This window comes from Condylura cristata, unplaced genomic scaffold (assembly GCF_000260355.1).
Source record: "Condylura cristata isolate star-nosed mole 26May11 unplaced genomic scaffold, ConCri1.0 scaffold00005, whole genome shotgun sequence".
Classification (NCBI taxonomy): Eukaryota; Metazoa; Chordata; class Mammalia; order Eulipotyphla; family Talpidae; genus Condylura; species Condylura cristata.
In genome coordinates, this window is record NW_004567106.1 from 16,026,828 (window position 1) to 16,050,112 (window position 23,285).

Here is a 23,285-nt window from a genome sequence, read left to right on the forward strand (position 1 = left end):
AAGTGGCTTACAGTAAGGAATATTGCTTAAAGACAAATCTTCCTTATAATATTCATGGTGAATATTATACAGATGTCAGTGAGGTAGCAGTTCAAAACAGTGCACTCTTCATGAAAGACCATTGGTGAGTTTTCTTTCTAAAACCAGCAATTATTGTGCTTTTCCTTTTAACTTGTTTCTATTTTTAATGGACATTGAATTTTTCAGTTTTCAATATTCATTTTCGCATTGACTATTACAAACTTAGAACCAAAACTTGTTCTACTTCAACAAATAAATAGGATTTTAAACCCTCATTTCTTTCCTTATACCTATTGGCTTGATAGTGACTTTCTATAAGTATTTTTCCTTGCTCCACATTCCTCATCTTTATCCATAACAATACTTTATCTACCTTTATTACTTGTAATTACGTAAAACAAAATGGGACATAGTAAATACTAAAAACCACATCACTGAATGTAGATTTCTACCTATGAGTAGAATAAAAACTGCTTGATGAGTTGCTCTTAAGCCATCAATATAGCTATCCTCCCACAAAGAACATCAACTATGGGGAAATCTACATATTTCCATAGAAAACAATCAATGCCCTTTCTAGAGCACACCATATAACATGAATGCATATTGTTCATGTGGAAACTGACTACAGTTCAAAGCCAGTAGTTAAGGGGTTGATTCTGATAATACAGTCTGTGATGGAGAGTAGTTCACACCGTGTGATGGCAAACAATGCAGAAAAGGAAACTATTCACTGGAACCATATTAAATTGCCATTAAACAAGTATTCTTGACCAGCAAAATCAGCAATTCCTATGGTTCAAATAATACTGATTCAAATAGCTAGGTGAGAGTTCTTATACTGACCTTAGAAACACCTCAGTGTGTGTGCAAACTTAATTGAGTTTAATCCTATTAAAGGTTTAAATTTTGCTTAGTATTCCTTCTGTTTTTTTTTTTTTAAATAAAAGACAGATGTATGCTATTTTGTTTACTTTTTAACATTTTCAGACATTTTAATGTCCCTATTTTTGGTGATTTTGATAAAGTATGGACAGCTACTCAAAAGTCAGTGTATTATTCTGAAGCAAATTCCAAGGCAGGGGAGTAATCTGCACAAAATTTAGAGTCAAAGGAGTGACTTTGGGTTCATTCTATTACTTTCTGCTACAGTATATATGGGAAAATTAGCCCCATGTGCTAACAGAAAAATACTGTCTAGCTCAACTTGTTAGTTTCTTTGCTTACCCCTTTTGCTATGGACTTTTGGAAGACAAAGAAATAGATAAAGGCTTTCTTAGTAAAAAGTGCTACTTTATTTTTATAGTACTTCTGGAAATTCTTAAGGGGAAGAGTAGGAACTTAATTGAGGCAAAGCTTTCTAAATGAAAGCTTTTAAGAATATGAAAAAGCAATAGTACTTTTTTCTAAATATTCTTTTTCTGAGAGCAAATTTGCTATCATTTTGACAAGACCAAAGATTTCCTAGGTGTAGTATTGCCAAGTTTTTAGATACCCAGAATTCTGTGTAGTAGGAAGGAAAGACTCTGTAATAGAAAGGAAAGAATGTGTCATGCTCCAGTTGAAAAATGCTGAAAGTGTTCTTTTTAGAGCAACCTAACAGTTCAGAGTTATTGGAAACATTTCTTCCAGAAATCTTTGGCAATGGAGTGAGGCTCAGATCTCTCCAGAATTTAAAGTCACAAAGTACGGAAAGCTACAATTACTTTGTCTCCCATAATTACAGAAGTAATATTAGTTTCACTTCTTTTTACTCTGGAATAATACAAAATAAAAGCTTTCCAAGAAAGATGCAATTTCATATATAATGTAAGTACACAGCAGGACTTCAGGAAATATTTTAAAAAGACTCCATGAATTATACATCCTGTTGTGATTCTCAAACACAAGGCCAGTATACAATTATATCTTTACTACGTGCAAAAGCTTTTGACACAATTATTTAAAAACAAATTCTCTCTATGTGTTAACCCGAAAAGCAAAAACCTTAAATTATATATCATGTGACATGTAAGGGCAGAGTTTTATGCCAGAATTTGTTTTATACATATTATCTCATTAAACTTTTGCAGAGGAAAGACAGACATGGGAGGAAAAGAATGAAGCTAGTGAACTATATGTTAATCTGAAATGAAACATTATAAAAAGTCAATATCCTTTAACTGAAATGTTTCTCTCTTTCTTAAAATATTTCTTTCTTTTTTAAAGATTTATTTATTTGTGCATACAGAACTGGGGCACAAGCCAGAGGCTCAGGGGCGGCGAGACGCTTCACCAGAGACAGAGTGGGAGCAGAATAGGCAGATCGATGAAGTACACTGCTGAGGGGGAGCAGCGGGCGGGTCAGGAGAGGTTTGCCCATGCCATGTGGTCACCTCGGGGTGGGCATCGAAATCATGTGGAAGTGGCTTTAGCTTCTTAGTGCTGTGCTTTTAACCCACTGTGCCACCAGGGAGGGCCTCTTAAAATATTTCTAAAGGATAAAATTAGCAAATGTATCTAGATGGCTGCTAAAGTATTGTAGAGAAACCACCTTGCCCTCTCTCAGAAACTTAAAATCTTGGGAAGCTGGCTTGAATATTCATGAGACAACTGTGTAAGTATAGAATTGTATGTAAACAATTGGTAAATAGTATTAAACAGTATACGAAAGCTATAGACTTTGGATAAAGAAAGATTATTGAGGTTTTATGAAATATAAAAAGATTATTTGAAATAGGAGCTATCTCGAAAGACATGGTGACACTAATTCAAGATGGAAAATAAAGGAGTAGCAAGAAGACAGACAGATGTCTCTGATCTCTGCTGTAATGAGTAGGTGATTCTTAATATTGAGAAATTTCTTATCCATAAACAAGTGCAGGACAGAATGAGTCTGAGGACATAAAGCCTCACGGAGTATTGGAAATGTGAAAATGTAAAGTGATACATCCAAAATACATGTAATTAGAAGGATATGAATAGTTACTTTGAGTCGCATTTTTTCCAAAAATTATTTATCTGATGAGAGGTATTTATAGTAGATTCAGAACTACTACTACTACTAATATGGATTTTTTATGTTGAGCATAATTTTTGGTATGCAATAAATGGTGGGACTTTTAAAAAGATATATCTGTTGTTATGGTTGTCTTTTCCCATTGCTATTCTCCTGGTTTATTTCCCTTTTTTATTGCCTATTGCTTTTAGAAGGAATAAATATTAATGAGTTCCACAATGTAGTTTGTACTCCTCTGTTAACACTGGAGAGAGTAGCTACTCCCTGTTGAACAATTATCAACAGAGCAGGGAACAGCCAGCCACAAACCATTTCTTTTACATTCTTAGATAGCAGGAGTGTGCCTCTGAAAAGATGCTATTCATTCACCAGTGAACTTCCCTGAATGCTCGTTTCAAAACTCCTCCTGGTGCTATCATTCATCTACAACAGACTTGCTGCAGTAAGTACTGAAAGGTTACAAAAAGCACACATACTACAGACACTTGATGGTGTTGGATTACACTACATTTTATCCAACATCTTTCTTTTATTAATGGAAGGCTCTTTACTAACAGCCATGGCTTCTTTCTATCTTTCATTACAGAAATAAAATGCAACAGCATCTGACTATTAGGTGTCCTCTCTCCCAATTTTCCTTGCTTAATTACCACTGACTAGGTAAAGTGGTTTTCAACAGATGTGCAGCTCAGGGACCTCAAGCATGCTCAATGCATGTAAATAATACCAACATTAAAAGTGAAAATTCTACTTCATTTCTGAAAACAGTGACTTTTCCTACTTGCTCCATTCTCCCCCGTTTTACCACTAGACCTGTGGAAAACAGAACGTTTTGGTATGCCTGTGTCTGTTTCTCATCTTAAACCAGTTAGAATTAGGGGTAGAGAAGCCCAGAAAGTTTATGGTTCGGGGCCTTCCCTTTACATGCACAGACCCCACTGAGATCCTGGCAGAGAGATCAGTGATTTTGTATTTGGAATTTTTCTTTAACTAAGGGCTCATGAAATTATATACAATTTGGGACTCAGAAAACCTGGAGTTCTCTGCCCCACTCCAGTCTCTCCCAAGGTTTCACTAGCTTTAAAGTAAATTCTTTATCAGAATTAATAATGGTACCAATCAAGAAACAGATTTCTATACCCCTGCCAGATTTTCCTAATCTCAGTGGAGAACATGTAGGAAATTTAGCATTTTTTTAAAGCAGCCAGATGACTCTTAAGCTATATTTTGAGGTTATGTGCTTTTCGTAAAAACATTTCCCTTGATGAATATGGTTCTCTTGTTAAGGATGGAACCAGATCTGTAGAGAACTTCCAGAGTTTAACTAAAGGACCTAGAAATGGCAGGTCTGTAATAATCTCTTCCTGTCAGCACTATGGATGGTCAGTTTTGAATGTGCAGTACAAGAAAGTTAATTAAATAAGGGGCCTACCTGGTGGTGGAGGGCTTAAGTCACAGTACTACGAAGCTATCTGCAGCCACTGCAGCACAGTTTGATCCCCAGCCAGGGAGGTGACCCACATAGCACAGCAGACCTCTCCTGTTTTGTCTGCTGCTCCCCTCAGCAGTGATTTTCAGTTAATCTGCTGTTTCTGCTCCTGAATCTATCTCTGGTGAATCTTCTCAGCCCCGTTAACCTCTGGTCTGCACCCCAGCTCTTGTATGCAAAAATAAATAAATATTTTTGACAAGTAAGAAAACATAAAGTTAAATAAATGGCTGCTACTGGACTGATAGTCCTCTGAGGACAGGAGGAAGTCTTTTAAAAAAATTTTATGTTTGATATCTTTATCAGTAATCCAACCTAACAGTTGCTCAATAAATATTTATTGAGTGACTGAGGGAATACTAATGGAAATTAGTATTTTATTAATACTGAAATACTAATAGTAAGAATTCATTGGGTATTGAAGAATGAAGGAATACTGAAAGAAGAAATAATCTAAATTCTTAGCATTTCAATCAGGTTGTGATTAATGTACAAAACTGTAGCATTTGGGAGAACACCAAATGAGTTTAACGTTGTCACCAACTCCAACTATTTACCCCACAGAGCACTGACTCTTTACAATACCAAATAAGTAAGCATAGTGCTATAACAAACGGAATCAATATTGTCACTCTAAGCATATCACCATCACTACTCCCATAATTTTCCTTTAGTATGGGCATTCTGGAGTTTAATATAGATATTTGTGAATATTTCATTATTAGTCTACATATTTTTTGAGAAATTTCATTGCTTCTACCCTGTTGATAACTTTTGAGTCATAAAATTATTGCCTAACATGTTTTATCCTTATTAGCTTAATATTACCCACATATCTTAAAAGAATAGCATCTATTATGACTTCTACTTAGCCCAAGACATCAATATACATAATGATTTTTATTATCTTCTTGAGGTAATAATTTCTTTGTCTATGTCATTTGTATTTCCTTTTAGCAAAGTGGGAAATCAAGACAGAAAGGGAGATAAGTTTGAAACACTCATGAATTTTCATATGCTTTTCCCTTTCAATTTAAAAAGTTAGCTCTCACTTTCATGCTTCAATGAACAGCATCAATTTGACATTTTTTATTTGACTGTATGTTTGTACAGCTTACCCTTCATTAAAAATACTGGAGAAAATTCTGAGAATTTTATTTTTACAAGAACATTTTCTATCGAATGCCATTTAATTGATCAAACAATATTCTGAAAAGTTTTTACATTGTACACACATATAATTTAAGTCAACCTCATGTTATTTCCCTGATGAAATAAATTTCCAGTAGTGTTTTGTAAAGATGAAGTTATTTTTTGCTCAGTGTGTTTTTGTATTTGCCAGCTGCAATGAATGCTCAGACTGTGTAATCCACAATTGAAATTTAATCACTAAACATCAGTAATATAATTGAACTCATATATGCAATAATAATTAAAATAAAATGATTTTCAGCCCTCCCTGGTAGCAAGCAGGTTAAAGCACAGGACTAGGAAGCCGGGGCCACTGTAGCATGAGCTTGATCCCTGCCCTGGGTGGTGACCCACACGGTGCGGCAGACCTCTCCTGACTGACCCGCTGCTCCCCTCAGCAGTGTGCATCATTGATCTTTCTGTTCTGCACCCCACTGTCTCTGGTGAATCCTCTAACCACCCTTGTACCTCTGGCCTGTACCCCAGTTCTGTATGCATAAATAAATAAATCTTAAAAAAAAAAGATTTCCTATACTAGCCCTTAACTCTAATATTTTCAAGTCAAGTATCTAGACTTTCATATTTGATATTAGAGTATCTCTATAAGGAAAAATAAGGTTTTACCTTATTTAGTACTTTTATTAATTTTTTAGTTCCCTTTTATTACTTCTGCTTTATTTTGAAGTACACTCATATAGATTAGAATGTTTAGCATATAATTTAATCACTAACAACTGCTTAGATAATCTTATAATTCATTGGATATATAGTTAGGCACTAATAATTATTACAAATATGTATTTTTACTTAATATTTAAATGTTTAACATCATGGTAACAAAAATTTATGAATGTTCTGTATTTCTGCCCTTCCACAAACAATGTGCTTACCATCATTTTATCTGGTCATATTTTAATATTTCTCTTAACTAACTGCAAGGTGTTTTAGTGATAAACACCTTATTAGTACTGCCTCATATAGACTGAGACTTGGTAGATTACCCAGGCATTTACTAGATTCTTTGAACATCTTAAATTCTTCTTCTTCTGGATTTAATTTTGTTCTTGAATATTGTCACTTAGTAGTTCTTTCAATGAGGTTTTATAAGAGATACTTATTTCACTTTTTGTTATTTTGCTTTTTTGTAAATGATGAGAATGTCATTTTTTCTATTCTTTCTAAAATGTCTTTAATGAGGCTGATGAGCTATCTTACTACATTGAATCTAAGTGTACCCAGATTACTTTCCTGCATGGAAATTGTTTTTCTTTATTCTGTACAATCTTGTTTTTCATCAGTTCTGGAAACTGGGATTTTTGTTTTCATTCTCTTTCTCTGGTTGACTCTCTCTAATTCCCAGTGTATTCCAGGTCTCCACTGCATCAGCCCTTACCCAAGAGTAACCACAGAGAGCATCAGCTCCCTTTCCCTGTTTTGTTTGAGGAAATAATTTAGGTAGCTGAGACCTCTGTTCTGTCCTTAAAGCACTGAAAATATTGAACACTCCAGAGCTAGGTGTTTTATAAAGGATGATTTTCAGCTACTCTATTCTGGCATATTGTAAGAAATAGAACAGATGAGTTCCTATAAATAGCTACTTTAAGGCAAATAAAGTTATGTAATGTGTGTAAAGATACAAGGCCACACAGAAATGAAAAGCAGGTTTCCAAGTGATCTGAGATTCTTTTGAAAGTAGCCTTAAGATGAAAATTTCAAAGATCTTAAAGCAAAAATAAACATATAAATCCTGTTATCTTAAATGAGTCAACCAACTGAAATAAAATGAATGAATTTCATCTATCATCTGATCTCATAAGCAGGTCATTTTTCCTTTACATCAGAGGGCTGAAGAGTTATTTATTCAGGGGTGAAGGGCTCAGGGTATGTAAATACAGTCTGATAAAATGGAGAATATTTTTTAAGGAGAATGTTTCAAACATTCAAGAGACAATTTTCAACTGTATCATTTAACATGTGAAAAAAGCCAAATATCTACCAAATATCAACTCACTTAAATGTAATACAAGTAATGTTTTCAGGTTTATATGACTTTATAGCTGCATCATTATATAAATATTTTTGTTGCCTTTTGATTGGTTATTTCCTTTTATCTCATCAGTAAAACTTCCTCCACTAATAATTCTAAGTTACTTCTGGGGTAGACCACTGATCAGCTTAATCTAATTACTGGCATTTAAGTTTCTTACATTCTATTCCAGTGGCTGAAACCTCTGTGCATTTAGTTTTCATTTGTAATCTACTGATCATGAAGAAATTTGATAAGAGTTCTTATCTCTCACAAAATACCCTGAAAATTGATTTTCAAGGAGAGTCTGATTTATATAATAATTTCCTGTTTTAGTTATTCTATATTTATATCACAGTACTTTTCACATTCCATAATTTATCTCAACAAAGGCATTAATAACCAAGCCCCTTATCTTTTGTATCCTAGTTAAAAAAAAAGAAGTCATTAAATTTAAAATTTTTGTGCCTTTAAAAATTTCCAAATACATGATGATTTTATAGCATCAAAAACATATTGCTAGGGGAATCTTTAATATATTTCTAGAAATTAGGAAGTAAATATCTTTATTTTCCAGATGGCTTAAGGACCATGCCAGGAAACATAGATAATTTCTGAGATATGTTTCTGATAGACATGGCATGTAAAATTGTATCCTCTTCTGTTGTTTCAAAACTATTCAAAGGAAAACTACAACATTAACCTTCTAAATAAAATTTACTTTTGTAAATAACAAGAAAATATAGCTTTCGTTCTTTAAAACAGTTTTGCCTAAAATGGCCTAGTTTGTAGAAACTGTAGATTAAAAAACCACAATTACAAAGACTTTTCACTTCATTAGGATGGTGATTATTTCATTGTCCTTATTTCATGTGGAAATGGGAAAATGTGAATTCTTTATTCATCCTCCTGCCTATCCTTTTACAGTTCAATCATCCTTCCCTATGTCTATCTCTCCATTGAGCCTCCCAACATTTTTTCTTGGTTTATCTCACAATATGTCATTATGCAGTCTCATTTTCCAGAATAATGTCAAAACCTAGACTTTACCTAGGTTTCAATGTGAATTATTTGATATATTTTCTATAAAAGAATGTTCTTTAGCTTCTTATAATTACTCTGGGCTTATGTGGGGTGTTATTATCAATTCTTTTGGTTTTCCTTATTTTAAAACAAGTTTAATCTGTATTAAATGGAGCTTTCTATAATTAGTATAGTGAAATCTATGTTCATTTCACTTAGAGCTTTTCAAACTGAATCCTGTTCATGTATCCCATCATCAGCGACATTTTTATCAGCTCCTTATAACTTAAACTTATAAACCTCCCCTGAGCAAAACTTCTCCCTGACATATTCTGATAAGGGTAGATTTCACGACAGTATAATTTGTACTTTCTTTACAGCTACTGGAATTCTGATTAGTACGCTGAACAGAAATTGTCAAGGACTTTACTGATAACTCTTAGTATCAAACATTTGATATTAAAGAAGTAATAGTAAAAAATATTGCTCACTAGGACACTGTGAGGGAAAGGTTGTCAGGACTGAGAAAATTGCCTATCTCCAAATAGCAATATATGAATAAATTGTGAATAATCTCCACAATCAAGTAGTATGTTTTTACTATTGTATATAGATGATATAACCAAGTTAATTTATAAATATTTTGATGGTTTAATTCAACTGACACAGGTAAGCTAGCACAATGTGAACAGTACATTATACACTATTTTATATAACACATATTTTGATTTTTTGAAAAATCTGTTGGGATTTTTATATTTTATTTCAGTATAGTGAAAGTCAATAAATAGTGACCAGTGAAGACAAGTTCTTTGTTAAGAATGCTGTATTCTTCTGCACAATATGATGTACCAAGGAAGTTTATGCAAATTTCAGGAACACTTGTTTCAAGTATTTAAGATATTTCATTTTGAGTTAATAGCTTGATTACTTATGAAAATATAAGGATGTAAAAAGTCTTTTATATAAGTATATAATATATATAGTATTAATTTGTAAAAACCAGAGTAGACGTTTTTCTTCAAATTAAAAAGTGAATTGCTTTTAGGGCAGGTTATTACTAGTTACACAATAGGATTTCTGGAGCTCAGGACTTTCCTACTAGGATTGATTGAGGGTGATTCTTTGAGGTTATTTAAAAGTAAGCTTTCATTATTTCATATTTATTAGGAGACAGACTGAAGAATTCACAACACAGTCTGTTTCAATTCATACTTACTTTTAGTTTTCACATATTGAACTTGGAATGTTGTTGTGCTGAATTAAGTTCTCCTCTGAAAAATGTTAAGTGCCTTCTGAGAGGAAATGCATACAGTCTAAATTTGATGAGAAAAAACTAGTTGCACTTTTAGAAAGAATCAACTTTTTTTGCAGAAGCTCTAAGAGATTTATTAGTATATTTGGAATTTGACATGAAAGGATACCAAGTCCTAAGTTATTCATGTTATATGCTTATCTGATATATATTAATTTTAGGTGTATTAATTACTTCCATATTTATTGACCTTTGCTTTGGCATTTGCTTTATTCAACAGCTACATAATAATAATATTCCTTTTGTCTTGCTTTCTTTATGTGACTTTAATTTTTGATGCTCTGCAGTACTTGGCAGGAGTGAGACTAAATGAAAAAATATATTTAAAAGATATTCAGTTGCAATTCAGAATTCTGAAGGTTCTTTTCAAAGTAATAACCTACAGGACATAATTGACATTCAGAAACTAAAATCTGATCTACCTCTGGCAATGAAATTATACTACTCTGAAAGGACTACTATAATAAATCCGCCTTTGAGTGTTAAAAATATAGCCATTAAAGTGGCCAGGAAAATATTAATGCACTAACATTACATGTTTTATGCTACATCCTTACAACCTCAAGATACATTAGTAGTAAAATGTATCCCTAGGCTAGATTCCTAAATGAGTTGACATGCTGTGTGACGTTAGAGGATACAGAACAATTAAATTTAAAAATTGCAAATGCAAAACTTTAGCACTTATATTCCATAAATTCCTGATCATTGGAACCACTGCTTTGGCAGGGAGGCAGAGAGTTACCGCTTCTTTGTTTTATAAAGCAATTATTTCTCCTTTTATTTTCCTCTTCTTTTTTGGTTGTTCTTGTTTAAGTTCTTTCTCTCTACCCAGAGAACTTAAACAAGAACCTTTTTCAAATGGTCTGTCATTTGATGGTAAATACTAGCAAATCTTGAATGCTTTATTCTGATTCTTTCCCTTTTCCAACAAAGAAATTTGCTGAGGAATACTGTCCTGTGTCCTATCCAAAACTTGCCAAATACAATATTCTCATCTTTACTGACAAGTTTTCTCTTTTGTTTCAAATTTTCTTTCATGGTCATACTATTCCCTCCTGGAAGTAAGCTCCCTTTTGGTTTTCTGACCCATGCAGCCATATGGATTGTATGTATTATCCCTCAGCTCAAATGTTTCCTCTTCTATGAAGATTCCTATTTCAATGACATCCAATAGCTAGTCTAAAACCCAATAAAAATGCATATCATATTGCATTACCCTTATCATCTTACACAACTTTGGGAACTCTCGTGGCAACTGATACATGTTGAATGAATTAGTGAGAGAAGTATTATTATTCTTCAGGTTTAGGGAGTGTAACAGGATTTTCATATACCATTGCTTAAAAATATTCATTCTGGGGCCTCCCTGGCGGAGCAGTGAGTTCAACCACAGCATTAAGAAGTTAAAGCAACTTCAGCATTAGTTTGGTCCTCACCCTGGAGGTGACCCACATGGCACGGCAGACCTTTCCTGACCCAACCGCTGCGCCCCTCAGCAGTGTACTTCATTGATCTGCCTGTTCTGCTACCCTCTCTATCTCTGGTGAATCCTCGCACCACACCTGTGGCTCTGGTCTGTACCCCAGTTATGTATGCAAAAATAAATAAATCTTTAAAAAATATTAACTTTTATATGGATTTAAGATCTACTAAATATAAAATTGACCAAATAATGATGAGAATCTTAAAGTAACATAATATATATAATAAAATACACTTTAATCCTTGGCCACTCATACTCACCTATACATTTATACATCTGATTCCAAATTTTAGATTTAACAAAAATTCTAGATATGTTTGGCAAATCAAATGATTAAAGTTTTTTGTAAAGTCATGCTTTTGGTTTAAAGATTTTGTTCATGATAGTTTTATGTTGTGTTTATTAATTCAAATTTTCACAGAATACTGTAATTGTGTTATTTTTTTCAATAATATTAGAAACTTCAAACAAGTTTGACACGAGCTATGCAACCTCTGTCGTCAGACACAGTCCAGATGGAGGGGAATTGCTCTGAAAAATCAGACTTTCCACGCTAACTTATGTTATGACCTCCCTTTTTTGTATAACCGTAATATCAAAATATTCTGAGCAACTTTCAGCTTACAATTGGATTGCCTCAGCCGCACAAGGCCTGCCTGCCTTGACAAGCAAGCACTGCACCAGGGTGAAAAAATTCCCCTGAAGTCAAGTGACTTGACTACTGACTGATAAATAAAAGCAAAAGGGCTGTTTTTGCAAAGTCTCTCTCACTGCCGGATGGAGGATAACCCAAATCTTATCATTCTATTATCTAACCTAGCCTTCTATTCAGCTTTTTAAAGAACTACTCAAACTTCCTATTGTTTGGCCTTTAGATGTGGAAATTTATCCAGTTTGCTTGTTTTTTAAACTAATCAAGTTTTCCACCTGCTACACCTTAAAGGAATCCACAAAAGTCTTCTGGCTAGTTTTTCAGGATTCTAGGTAGTCTTTAGATAAAGAAATCCACCTATGTCTCCTATTCAGAGATTTGTTTAGCAAGGAATTTCCTCTTCTGTCTCCCAGGATGATTAAGGCAGAAAAACAAACCCATTAAGTAGTAGATAAGGTTTAAGGGACTTCTATCTTAGTTGATCTCCACTATAGTAATATTAGTCATAGATTTTGTGCACTTATGTACCTGTTTTTTACCTTGATTGATTTTAGAATGTTGTAATCTCAAGCTAGGGTCAAAACAACCCCAAACCGTTCTTAGGAAAAACAAAGATGATTGTAATCTCTCAGCCCAGTTCGTGTGCTGATGTCATCCCACTGCTTGCTCCTAATGTATAAAATAAACCTCTGCTGAAGGCAGAGCAGGAAGACTTGCACCCAACTCTGACTCCCGTGTCTTCCTCGCTCCCCTTTCCCCTTTTTTCTCCCTTTTCCCCTTTTTTAGGAATCTCTACTCGCGACGCCTTCCCACCTTAGGGTCCTGCCTGTCCTGCCTCCAGACACCTCAATAGTTGGAGCTGGTCTCTGACACAAGTTGGTCTTTATAAGCTCTTTTCTTATACAAGTAAAAGAAAATTTGAGTTTTAGGATATATTCTTGCAGTCTATGTACAGACTTACAACATTACTTTTTATTCTACTTTTTAGGTTATTACTACCGCTAATTTTTTTTTTAAAGATTTATTCATGCATACAAGAACTGAGATACAGGCCAGAGGTAAGGGGAGTGAGAGAATTCACCAAAGTCACAGTGAGGAGCAGAACAGGCAGATCTACTGAAATACACTGCTGAAGGGAACAGTGGGTAAGACAGGAGAGGTCTGCTGTGCCATGTGGGTACCATGGCCAGGGATTGAACTCCTGCTGCAGTGGCTGAGAATGGCTTCACAGTGCTGAGACTTAACTCCTTAAGCCACCAGGGAGGCCCCTACTGCTAAGTTTTGACACAGAGCTAGAAGTCAGGAAATTTAAAGAGAAACTTTGCAGTAAATTAGAAGTGACCAAAGATAAAGTAGTAGTAATTATTTTTACTGCTATAATTTGTAATACTGTTCATTGCAGTTGATTCTAATCACAATGTGAGAAGAATATGTCTCCTCATACCATCAGTGGCCAACATATAACCCTGAAGCATGATTCCATGCTCAGTTCCATGTGTGAATCTTGAAGAAGAAAACAAAGTTTACCTTCTTTGTCCTTGTGGGAGCTTAAGTGGGAGAGGAGGGCTTCATTGGTCTGTACGCAGTAAGCCTCCCGTGTCTGCACCCCGCCTCCACAGAGGGCTGTCTGATTGCCTCGCCTCTTGTCCTGCTGACTGAGCAACGGGTCCACACGGCACTCAGTCCACTCTGTAGTCCTCCAGCCATATCTAGAAACATAAATGCCAGCAGTGGCAACTATGTTTATTGAGTAAAAATTTTCTTGGCACTTCTCAAATTATCTTAAGAAAATTAATCTAAACCACTCCTCTTGAGTTGACCCTAGACCACATCTATGGTGCCTGCTCAGTTTTAATCTCTTTTATCCTCAGCCATGCTCCAATAAAGAGGGGTTAAACTTAGGGTTATTTTATTTTAATGGCAACTACTGGAAGTCAATTATAAATATTTTATGAAAAGAGAGCACAACGTTGAATACATGAAATTTTATGTGTAATGAAGCTGAACTCAGGTTTGCCCTTTCTGATGCTTACAGAAAAAAGGATTAACTGAGAATGAAACACATACTCAATGATGAACCTAAATATTTGTTTTTCCTTTAATAAGATACATGAAAATTGCTGTTCTATAGTGGATCAAATTTGTAATTATGTGTTAGGATTAAAAACTATAGCAGATAATTTTTAATTTGAATATAACAATTCAGTTTTCTCTCTATTGTCTAGAAAAAGAAAAAAAAAATTCTCTAGACTTGAGCATTCCTGAGTGCTGATGAAAGATGAAAAGACCTGATCTTTCTAATCAGTGGAACACAAGAAAGACAATCTGTGATTCTAAATGAAACCTCTAATCAAGATTATGATGTGAAAGAAATGTCGAGGGACTGTCAGCCCAACACTTGCTTTAAGGAGATAGCTGGAGAAGCACCTCTCGATGCTACTGAAGATAGGAAGTGCTGGCGTTTCTCTACCACTAGGAAAATTGATACTCTGAAAAGCATCGAGCAAATGGCTCATGTAGCAGTTTGTGTAACCCTCACTAAAATGCTACCTTAGTAATCAGATTAACAGCCAACACAGGTATAAATGGATGTACTAATATTCATCTCAATTAGACAAAAAAGGTTAAATGAACCTTCAGCTGTCTGATCTATATGCTTTACTTTGTCAATGGTAAAGTTTCTTGACAGTAAAGCTGACCTTCCTGCTGTTTTTAATTTTGTAAAGTAGGGATTTGTGGCTTAATGGAGGTGCAGAACTGGGGCAACAAGGAATAACACTCTTGACACATGTTTTTAAAAGAATTGAAGCATTCAGGTTCAAAACTAAAAATGAGGAGAATCTATGCTTGAGCAGGGGTTGGGGGGCAAGCCAAGTAAAACCAAGCAAGTCATTCACTGGGGAATTAAAATGAATATTTTATTATTATATATTTTTATATGCTGGAGATCCAATTTAGTTCAAGAAAGTAATAAATTTCCTGTAATGTAAGTTGGTTATATATTCTAAGAAAACTGCTATCTTTCAAAAAGGGACTCAAGAATATATGTTTTATTCGTGGTATTCAAATATCTAAGAAGACAAAGAATAAAACACCCAGCTTAAGATAACAAAAGAAACACAGGAGACAAAACACTCATTAACATCCCAATAACTTCCTGAAAGTCTGATGTGCAGAGGAACACACAAATCAGTGGTATAGGTAGAGAAATCTGGATGGAAAGTCTCTTCGGAATTTTCAGTCACTGGTTACATCAGGGGAGAATGGATGTTTCTAAAATACTATAGAATCGAAGATCTTGTGTAAGCCATCAATCTTTTGTTGTTGTTGATAGGAGGTACAGAAGTAGTATTAATTTTCCTCCTCACTGAATCTGAAATTATATGGATGTTCCTTACATGTTTTGAATATTCCAGAGAAGCTCTTAGTGTAGCTTGTGAATATCTAAAGAGAACCTAAGCTACTAAGTTGTTTCAGACTATATTCTACATTCAGACTAAGCTGGAATGTACTTATTGCCATGATAAATTAAAGTAGCATGTTGGCAATGGTATTTTAAGGACAAAAAGAATACTGCTATCATGCCAAATATTTTAGAACTAGTTATATATTCCTTGAATTCAATAAACATTTATTAGGTATTTATGGTGAGGTAGGTCTTGTGATGTAGACTTAAAAAAACAAACCAAGGCCAGATTAGTAAGCACAATTCTTGTCTGCAAGGAGTTTTAAATCCTGTTATTTGGATGTAGAATTTTACTCTAGTTAATAGGATCTGTACATACAGCTCTATATTTTAGTGGGACTTGCTCAATAAGCAACAGAAAGCAGTATTTTGAGGGCATATCTTACCTTTGAGGGCTGACAAAGTATGGTGCAAGGAAAGGAGCCAATCTGTCACTGTTTCTGACAATATTCATACTCATTTACATATTGTTTAGCCCTAAGGACTGAGGTGAATCACTGTGACTGAGACATGGGACCCTTAATGCCTAATAAGTACATTTTGTATCTCTGGATAGACAGGGTTTGGCAATGCCTATGATAGAAAACAGAGATGCTGCTCAAAACTTAGAACTTGTGGATATCTGGAGCTACAGCTTGTGAGAGACATTCACCGGCAGTGAAACCAGTCTGTGTTTAGTACATTGTTGGTGAAGAGATATTTTACTTTTCTACTTCAATTTAAAAAAGACACTCATTTCTCAAGTCATCATCCAGTTGAAATCAGACAACTGAACAAATGAGATCTAGGAAGCAAAGGCTATGGTCCTTTATTTACTCACGTGGCACAGGGAGCAAGTCCATCTCCTTGAGACACACAAAGCTCTTTTTCCTCAAGTTCTGGACACTCCTCATCACTGCCGATAGGAAACTGCCTGACGAGTCGTGTCCTTATGCGGTTGCCTTTGGGGGACATCGCATCCTGGCAGGCTTTTGAGCAGGGACTCCACTCTGACCATTCCGACACCTGGCACTCTTTGGTGAACACACAGGACTGGAAGGTCATTGGCAGCTTCTCTTGCTGGCAAAAGCTGCAAAAAAGCATTGATATTCTCATCACAGACAGGCCATTATGAACTCAGTCTTCTCCATTCCAGAGTGAAATCAACTTGGGCGTTTTTATTTCTATTTGGAGATATAACCTCAATTTCATTGAAAATATAGCAACATTTACGATGTGTAAAAGTAGTGAGACTCAAAGCTAACATTTGCATTTCCCTTTATTTGGTAAGAACTGTTCACAGGAAACAGAAAATAAAGGGGATTAAGTAAAATTAGCTAAAACTATGTTTACCATATTGTTCATTTAGCTCATTCCAGATTTGTTTTAATTTAGAAAATGAGAAACCAAGAACTGTTAACATATGCTAATTTCCATTCTGTTTAGTGATTTAAATACAAGTGCTTAGCTAACTGAATACTATTTTGGAAAGAGTAGTTAAGTGTATGCTTAACTTTATTTTTAATGGCATTTGAAATTTAGCTGTCATAATTATGAGGTATACTTATTCAAATATATTAACTATTCCAGTTCATACTTAATGTATAAAATATATGAGTTATGGTAATTAACTACATCATAAGCAATAGAAATACAAAGCTTTTAACCTACATTTCTGTAGACATATGCTCTAGACAGACCTTTCGTACTTATTCATGAGTAAAATATTTGTGTTCAAGCTCTTATCTACAAATTCCTACTCGAATCTAAAGGATGTAGAATTCTAAATTGCATTGTGTCGACACCAGAGAATGAAGATGATGCCATGGAGATCAAGGACTAAAGGCAGACACACTCTGAGTACTTTCCAGGAACTGGAAGACCTTGCTTGATTTTTATTTAAACTCATGTCCATATTCAATAACTTATAGTCCTTGTTTACAAGACATGAGTAGCCAGTTGCCATGACAGTCATTATATACTATGGGAAAATGCTGTCTCATCCCTCAGGTGCTACATTTACCTCTCGCAATCAACCAAACAAAGGGGCAAGTCCATTTTAATGTAACAACAAACATTTAACCCTCTTTGTTTAAAAGATTTATTTATTTTTGCATACAGAACTGGGGTACAAGCCAGAGGCTCAGGGGAGGCGAGAGGCTTCACTAGAGACAGAGTGGGGAGCAGAACAGGCATATCTACAAAATACACTGCTGAGGGGAGCAGCAGGCAGGTCAGGAGCGGTCTGCTGCTCCATGTAGTCACCTCCGGGCGGGCGGGGATCGAACTCATGCAGAAGTGGCTTTAGCTTCTTAGTGCAGTGCTTTAATCCACTGCACCACCAGGGAGGGCCCCCCTCTTAATTTTAAGGGCATCTGTATTCCTAAAAGACAATTAGAGCTTAAAGCATCAGTTTGTCTGACTTGAGTCTGGAGGTGAGAATTATAGTGGTAAAAAGGCCCTTTGGGTCAACTTTGTTTTTCTTATAACAACAGAGAGAACCAAAAGCACATTTTTATTCCAATGTAATTGGCTGCATATTAGTGATACACTATATACATTACTAAGCATAGCATAATGCTTCTATGATGAGTAAGTTTCACTCTTACACTAATAACTCTATCCATGAAAATAAGACAAAATAAATGACCTCTATAAATTATATTATAAACTTCTCCATATTTAATTTTCTGCTGCATACATTTCTATCCTTCCTGAGATTTTCATGTGCAGATGCATTGTTTCCCTCAAAGTAATACTTACCAAGTTCATATTCTATATATAGGAAAAGAATTAATAACCCTTTTTAGTCCTTTGAGGAGAATTTGAGTATCAGTGAACTTAGTCCAATTACAGTTACCCTGGTAACCTGATAAAAGTTGGGATATTAGCTACATTACTAGATGACAATTTTTTATGATAAAATCAGACTTTTTAAAAAAATTCTACCAACACTAGAGTAACTATAAATACCCCATAGGAGGTCACTACTTTGGGATTTCCTGAATGTGTCAGTCTTGGAATAGGACTTGTCATTTGTGGAGACATTGAGACTACCAAAGTGGGGTTGCTTCAAGATCTATCAGTTCCTGTGGGACAAGATGCTGATAAGCCAGTGTATGTCCTATAACTATGTGACCTTGAATTCCTCCCATCTTAGATGTGCTGCAAACATTTCTAGAATTCCCAAAAGATTAAGACTGTCTCATGCTATAAGCATGAAAATTCTGGTACATGCTCTTTATCTTTCGAAGCATATTGATATAAAAGTGACCTATGTTCTGGCCCTCCCTGGTGGTGCAGTGGGTTAAAGCACAGCACAAAGAAGCTTAAATCACTTCCTCATGAGTTCGATTCCCACCTGCCCTGGAGGTGACCACATGGCGTGGCAGACCTCTCCTGACCCTCCCACTGCTTCCCTCAGCAGTGTACTTTGTCGATCTGCCTGTTCTGCTCCCCACTCTGTCTCTGGTGAATCCTCTCACCTTCCACATCTCTGGCCTGTACCCCAGTTCTGTACGAATAAATAAATCAATCTTAAAAAAAAAAAAGTGACCTATGTTCATCTTGTAGTCTTATATACCTAAAGGTTTGTATAATATGAGTTTAAAACAACTCAACCTCAATTAAAACTCCTAGTATTTTTTTTATGTGGGTACTATTATTATTTTAATTTTATAGTTAATAAACCTCTGAAAGTTCAGGGAATGTGTTCAAGATCATATAGCTAGTAAGTGGTGGACTAGAATTTGATCTTGGATTTTCTAAAATCAGAGTTTTAAAAAAATCACTATATTCTGCATCTCATAGTTTAAGATGACTGTAAAATTCACTCTGGTAGAGTGCCAACTTTAGCAGAGATCAATGCCAAATTTACTAGCACATTGTGCATTAACTATGACTACAGCTTTAAAGTCTCAAGATTTATACCATCCATATACTGTGTGAATGTACTGCTAGCTGCAAGGAAGACTCAGTAAGTAATTATAAAAAGGTCCAAACAAATACATTTTCCTGATAAATGTAAACAGTTTTTGATACATATTCCACTTATGAGACAGTAGCATAAATGTGAGAACAGAACCCAAGTCCTCTGTTTATCTATAGGGACTTACAAGACAACAGGGAACAGTTCAAACCACTGATAGTACTAAACCCTACAAATATGATGATCTTCCTGTACTTACTTAGGCATAGTAAGAAGTTAAGCGCAATAAAATCAAATAGACCAATTATAACACTACAATGTAATAAATGTTCCATGAATGTGTTGTTTCTGTTGGTCTCTCTCTCAAACTATTCTATCATATTTAATATTTTCAGATGAAGACTGAACTCTGTGCGACTGAAACCACAGAAAGTGACACTGTAGAAAAAGAGGGCATACTGTATTAAATTATATGACTATGTAGATTTAAAAATTATATGTGGAAAATATAACTATCTGTCTCTTAATCATCATACTTTCTATAATTTCCTAATACGTTAAGCTATTTTTTTCCAACAGATATATTTAAGTAACTATTTAAAAGGGGGCTTCAGAATTACAAGGAGAAGATTGTAGTAATTAAGTTGAAAGCATATAATTGTGGTTGGGGAGACACAGGTTATATAAAAAACAGTAGTTTACTATGGTGGAATTTAAACAATGCTAGCATTTGTCAGATTGAGATGAGGCAATTAATAAAGTCATGAAATAGAAAATCTTTTATGTGTTGTTGGGTGGTGGAATACAGATTTTTCCTTGGCCTTCATCTAAGAAAGCTTATGGTGAGTAGTGGAATTAAAATCTAGCTCAAATGAAGGGGATTATATATGTCCAAAAGCACTTCTGGAGAGTAAGGACACTATGGAACACAGAAGAGATGATAGTTTTATTTTTTGAAGATTCTGATGTAGAGTGGGAAGATGGAATATTAGTGAATAAGAATGGAGGAAGGAAGACTATGATGAAGGTTACAATGTTAATAATTACAATTATGATAAATACATATTCAGTGTTACATGTCATGTGATAGTTTTATTTTTTGAAGATTCTGATGTAGAGTGGGAAGATGGAATATTAGTGAATAAGAATGGGGGAAGGAAGACTATGATGAAGGTTACAATGTTAATAATTACAATTATGATAAATACATATTCAGTGTTACATGCCACATGAAGTATGATAATAAGCATGTAGTTAACTGTCATTGAAATCTGCTATGAATGATATACTGAGTTTTAACTAGAAAATCTCCTATAACCCTTAAAAATACTCTGTTAAGCAAAGATCCAGTTTTTTTTTACAGGTAAGAAAATGCAATCTAAATGCCTCATCATCTCTACAAGAAGCTGGGCTGGAATTCTAATTATAATGGATCTTTCTTCTTATGCGATTTATAAAGTTGTCAACAAAACAATGACATATAAATTAAAAAAAAAGAGTTATAAATATAGGAGAAGAGGTGTTGGGAACCACACAATCTGGTGGAAAGTTAAGGGGATTAAAAGAGAGGAAAACTTAAAAATGTCTACCTTTGGAGATCTGGAAAGCAGCATGCAATTCTGTGATACTGTGAGAAAGGAGAGTTTGGAAAAGCAGGAAGTATGTGATAGCTGATAAGTGTGCTTAATTTTAAGTGTATCTAGGACATAATCAGCTGGTGAAAATAACCAGTAGTCAGAACCAGTCATGATTTTAGTTGAATTTCAAAGTGTTAGGGCCATAGTAGTATATTCCCTCATTTTAGGTCTTCATCAATCACACATGGTCTTACAGTAAACTGTGGTAGAGCCAGGAGCATTGTCATATTAATTAAGTTCATTTTGTGGTGATGCATCACCAAATCACTCAGTTACTAACTTATTTAACTGCCATCTTCTGCCATTCTTTGAATTATTCTGACCAGGCAAAAAGTGCCACTATTGAGTTTAGGACAATTATACATTTTGTTTCATTATGATTTTCAATAGAACACACCCTTCTGGGAGTTCAAAGCCATGGGCTGTTTCTGCAACAATAGCCTGACAGAGAATGTAAAACCCACATGACAGCCTCCTTGTCATTTACATAGTGTGTTCAGGATATCCTAGGTGACTAACACTGGATAGAACAAAAGCTTGGCTTTGAGACAGAAACTGATGTTGCTTAGTACACATTGTTTCTGAATGAATGTGACCGATAAATATGGGGAAAAATGAAAAGTGGAAGGTTGTCAAGTTAATCTCCCAAATACCAAATATCAAGTTATCTTAAACAGAAGCTGTGTAAGACCAGCAAACCAAATATTCCTCTGTGTTAATCAACATTCACTGCTATATGTTACTATTTCCTCTGACCTCCCACTACTTTTAGGTTGCCCAAATTATATTTGTTTTCTTCTCCATTCCTATACCTCTACTCACTCTCCTCACTACCTTGAAAGGACCATCGCTCAGTTCTACCCAACCTTTTTTTTTTTGGTTTACAATATTTGGTTTCCGATTTTCTAACACCCTTGGATGATACTTAGAGGAAGTCTCTCAATTTGACCTGAACTATCCCTGACCAAGTAATAATATGACAATTTTTTCCTTTTCATAGGAAGCAGATAATATTGCATAATGAAAATTTGGTATCATAAGCTATTGGCAAAAAATGTGTTCCTTACAAGCAGGTAGGCTGAATGTATTTAGCTATATATATAAATACCCTCTAGCAAGTACACATGTAGGTAGGTGGGTAGGTAGATAAAAAAAATGTTCGTAACAAGGCAAAAAAAAAAAAAGGTGGATGTCATCATGGGTCCACTGTGTCTAATGGAGGGAAAATAATACAAGTCGAAAGAACAGTTTGTCATCTTTTAGAAGCCTAAGATCTACTCTGTAGGTGGAAGTCACTCTTAGATATTAGTCTAATTTTTTGCTTTGCCGCTCAAAGTTTGGTATGTGGGCCAGCACCCTCAGCATTAACTGGGAACTTGTTAGACATACAGAATCTTAGATCCCCATGCTACGCTACTGAGTCCATTGCAACATTCCCAAATAATCCATCTATACAATGGAATTTGGAAACACTGGTCTAGCACTAATTTCCCCAATCATTTTAAAAATATAACACATAGATTAGTGTTGGTAAATAAATATCTACATAGTCCTATTTCCTAGGGAAAACAGACACTAAGTAGCTCACACTAAATGGGACTTAACTACCAGAAATTATTTTGGTGGTGGTTAACAAAATAATTCGATAGACAGAGGAAGTTTGTCTAAACTAAGCTTCCAGGATAACTTCTGGTCCTCAGAATAAAACCACAAATACCTGATCCATAAAGTTGTTCTGTGACTGTGAAAAATATATAACTGAGCTTTTGCCTCTTCCTACTGACCTCAGCCTAGAATCCATGCCTAAGCCTAAATCTTATCTAGAAATCTTCACTTTAGGTAATACATTTTAATTTTCTGCCTTTGTGGTATAGGGAATCACACCTGCGGACACTGTTTTTAGGTGTGTACAATGAACTAAGTATAGGAATTGAAAGTAATGAAGCATTTTATAGCAATTTAAAGGTGATAAATGGGTTGCCCTATTCCTGGCCTATTAGATATAAGGGCAAGGAGACCTGGAGTGTACAGGGAGTATTATTTTAACTCTGTTCACTACTTGAGAGGGGAAAAA

At 34.9% G+C, this 23,285-nt stretch overlaps 1 protein-coding gene across 2 annotated transcripts in view; it reads right to left on the bottom strand.

Annotated features, from left to right (window-relative positions):
* The window catches only part of THSD7A (thrombospondin, type I, domain containing 7A), a 382,662-nt gene that overhangs the window by 172,653 nt on the left and 186,724 nt on the right, over positions 1-23,285 (bottom strand). For both annotated transcript variants that reach the window (XM_012720969.1, XM_012720970.1), the window contains exons 3-4: positions 16,488-16,736; positions 13,729-13,910 (exon numbers count right to left, since the gene is read on the bottom strand). In XM_012720969.1, the coding sequence (XP_012576423.1) occupies positions 13,729-13,910; positions 16,488-16,736 (431 nt within the window). The remainder of the gene's footprint in view (positions 1-13,728; positions 13,911-16,487; positions 16,737-23,285) is intronic.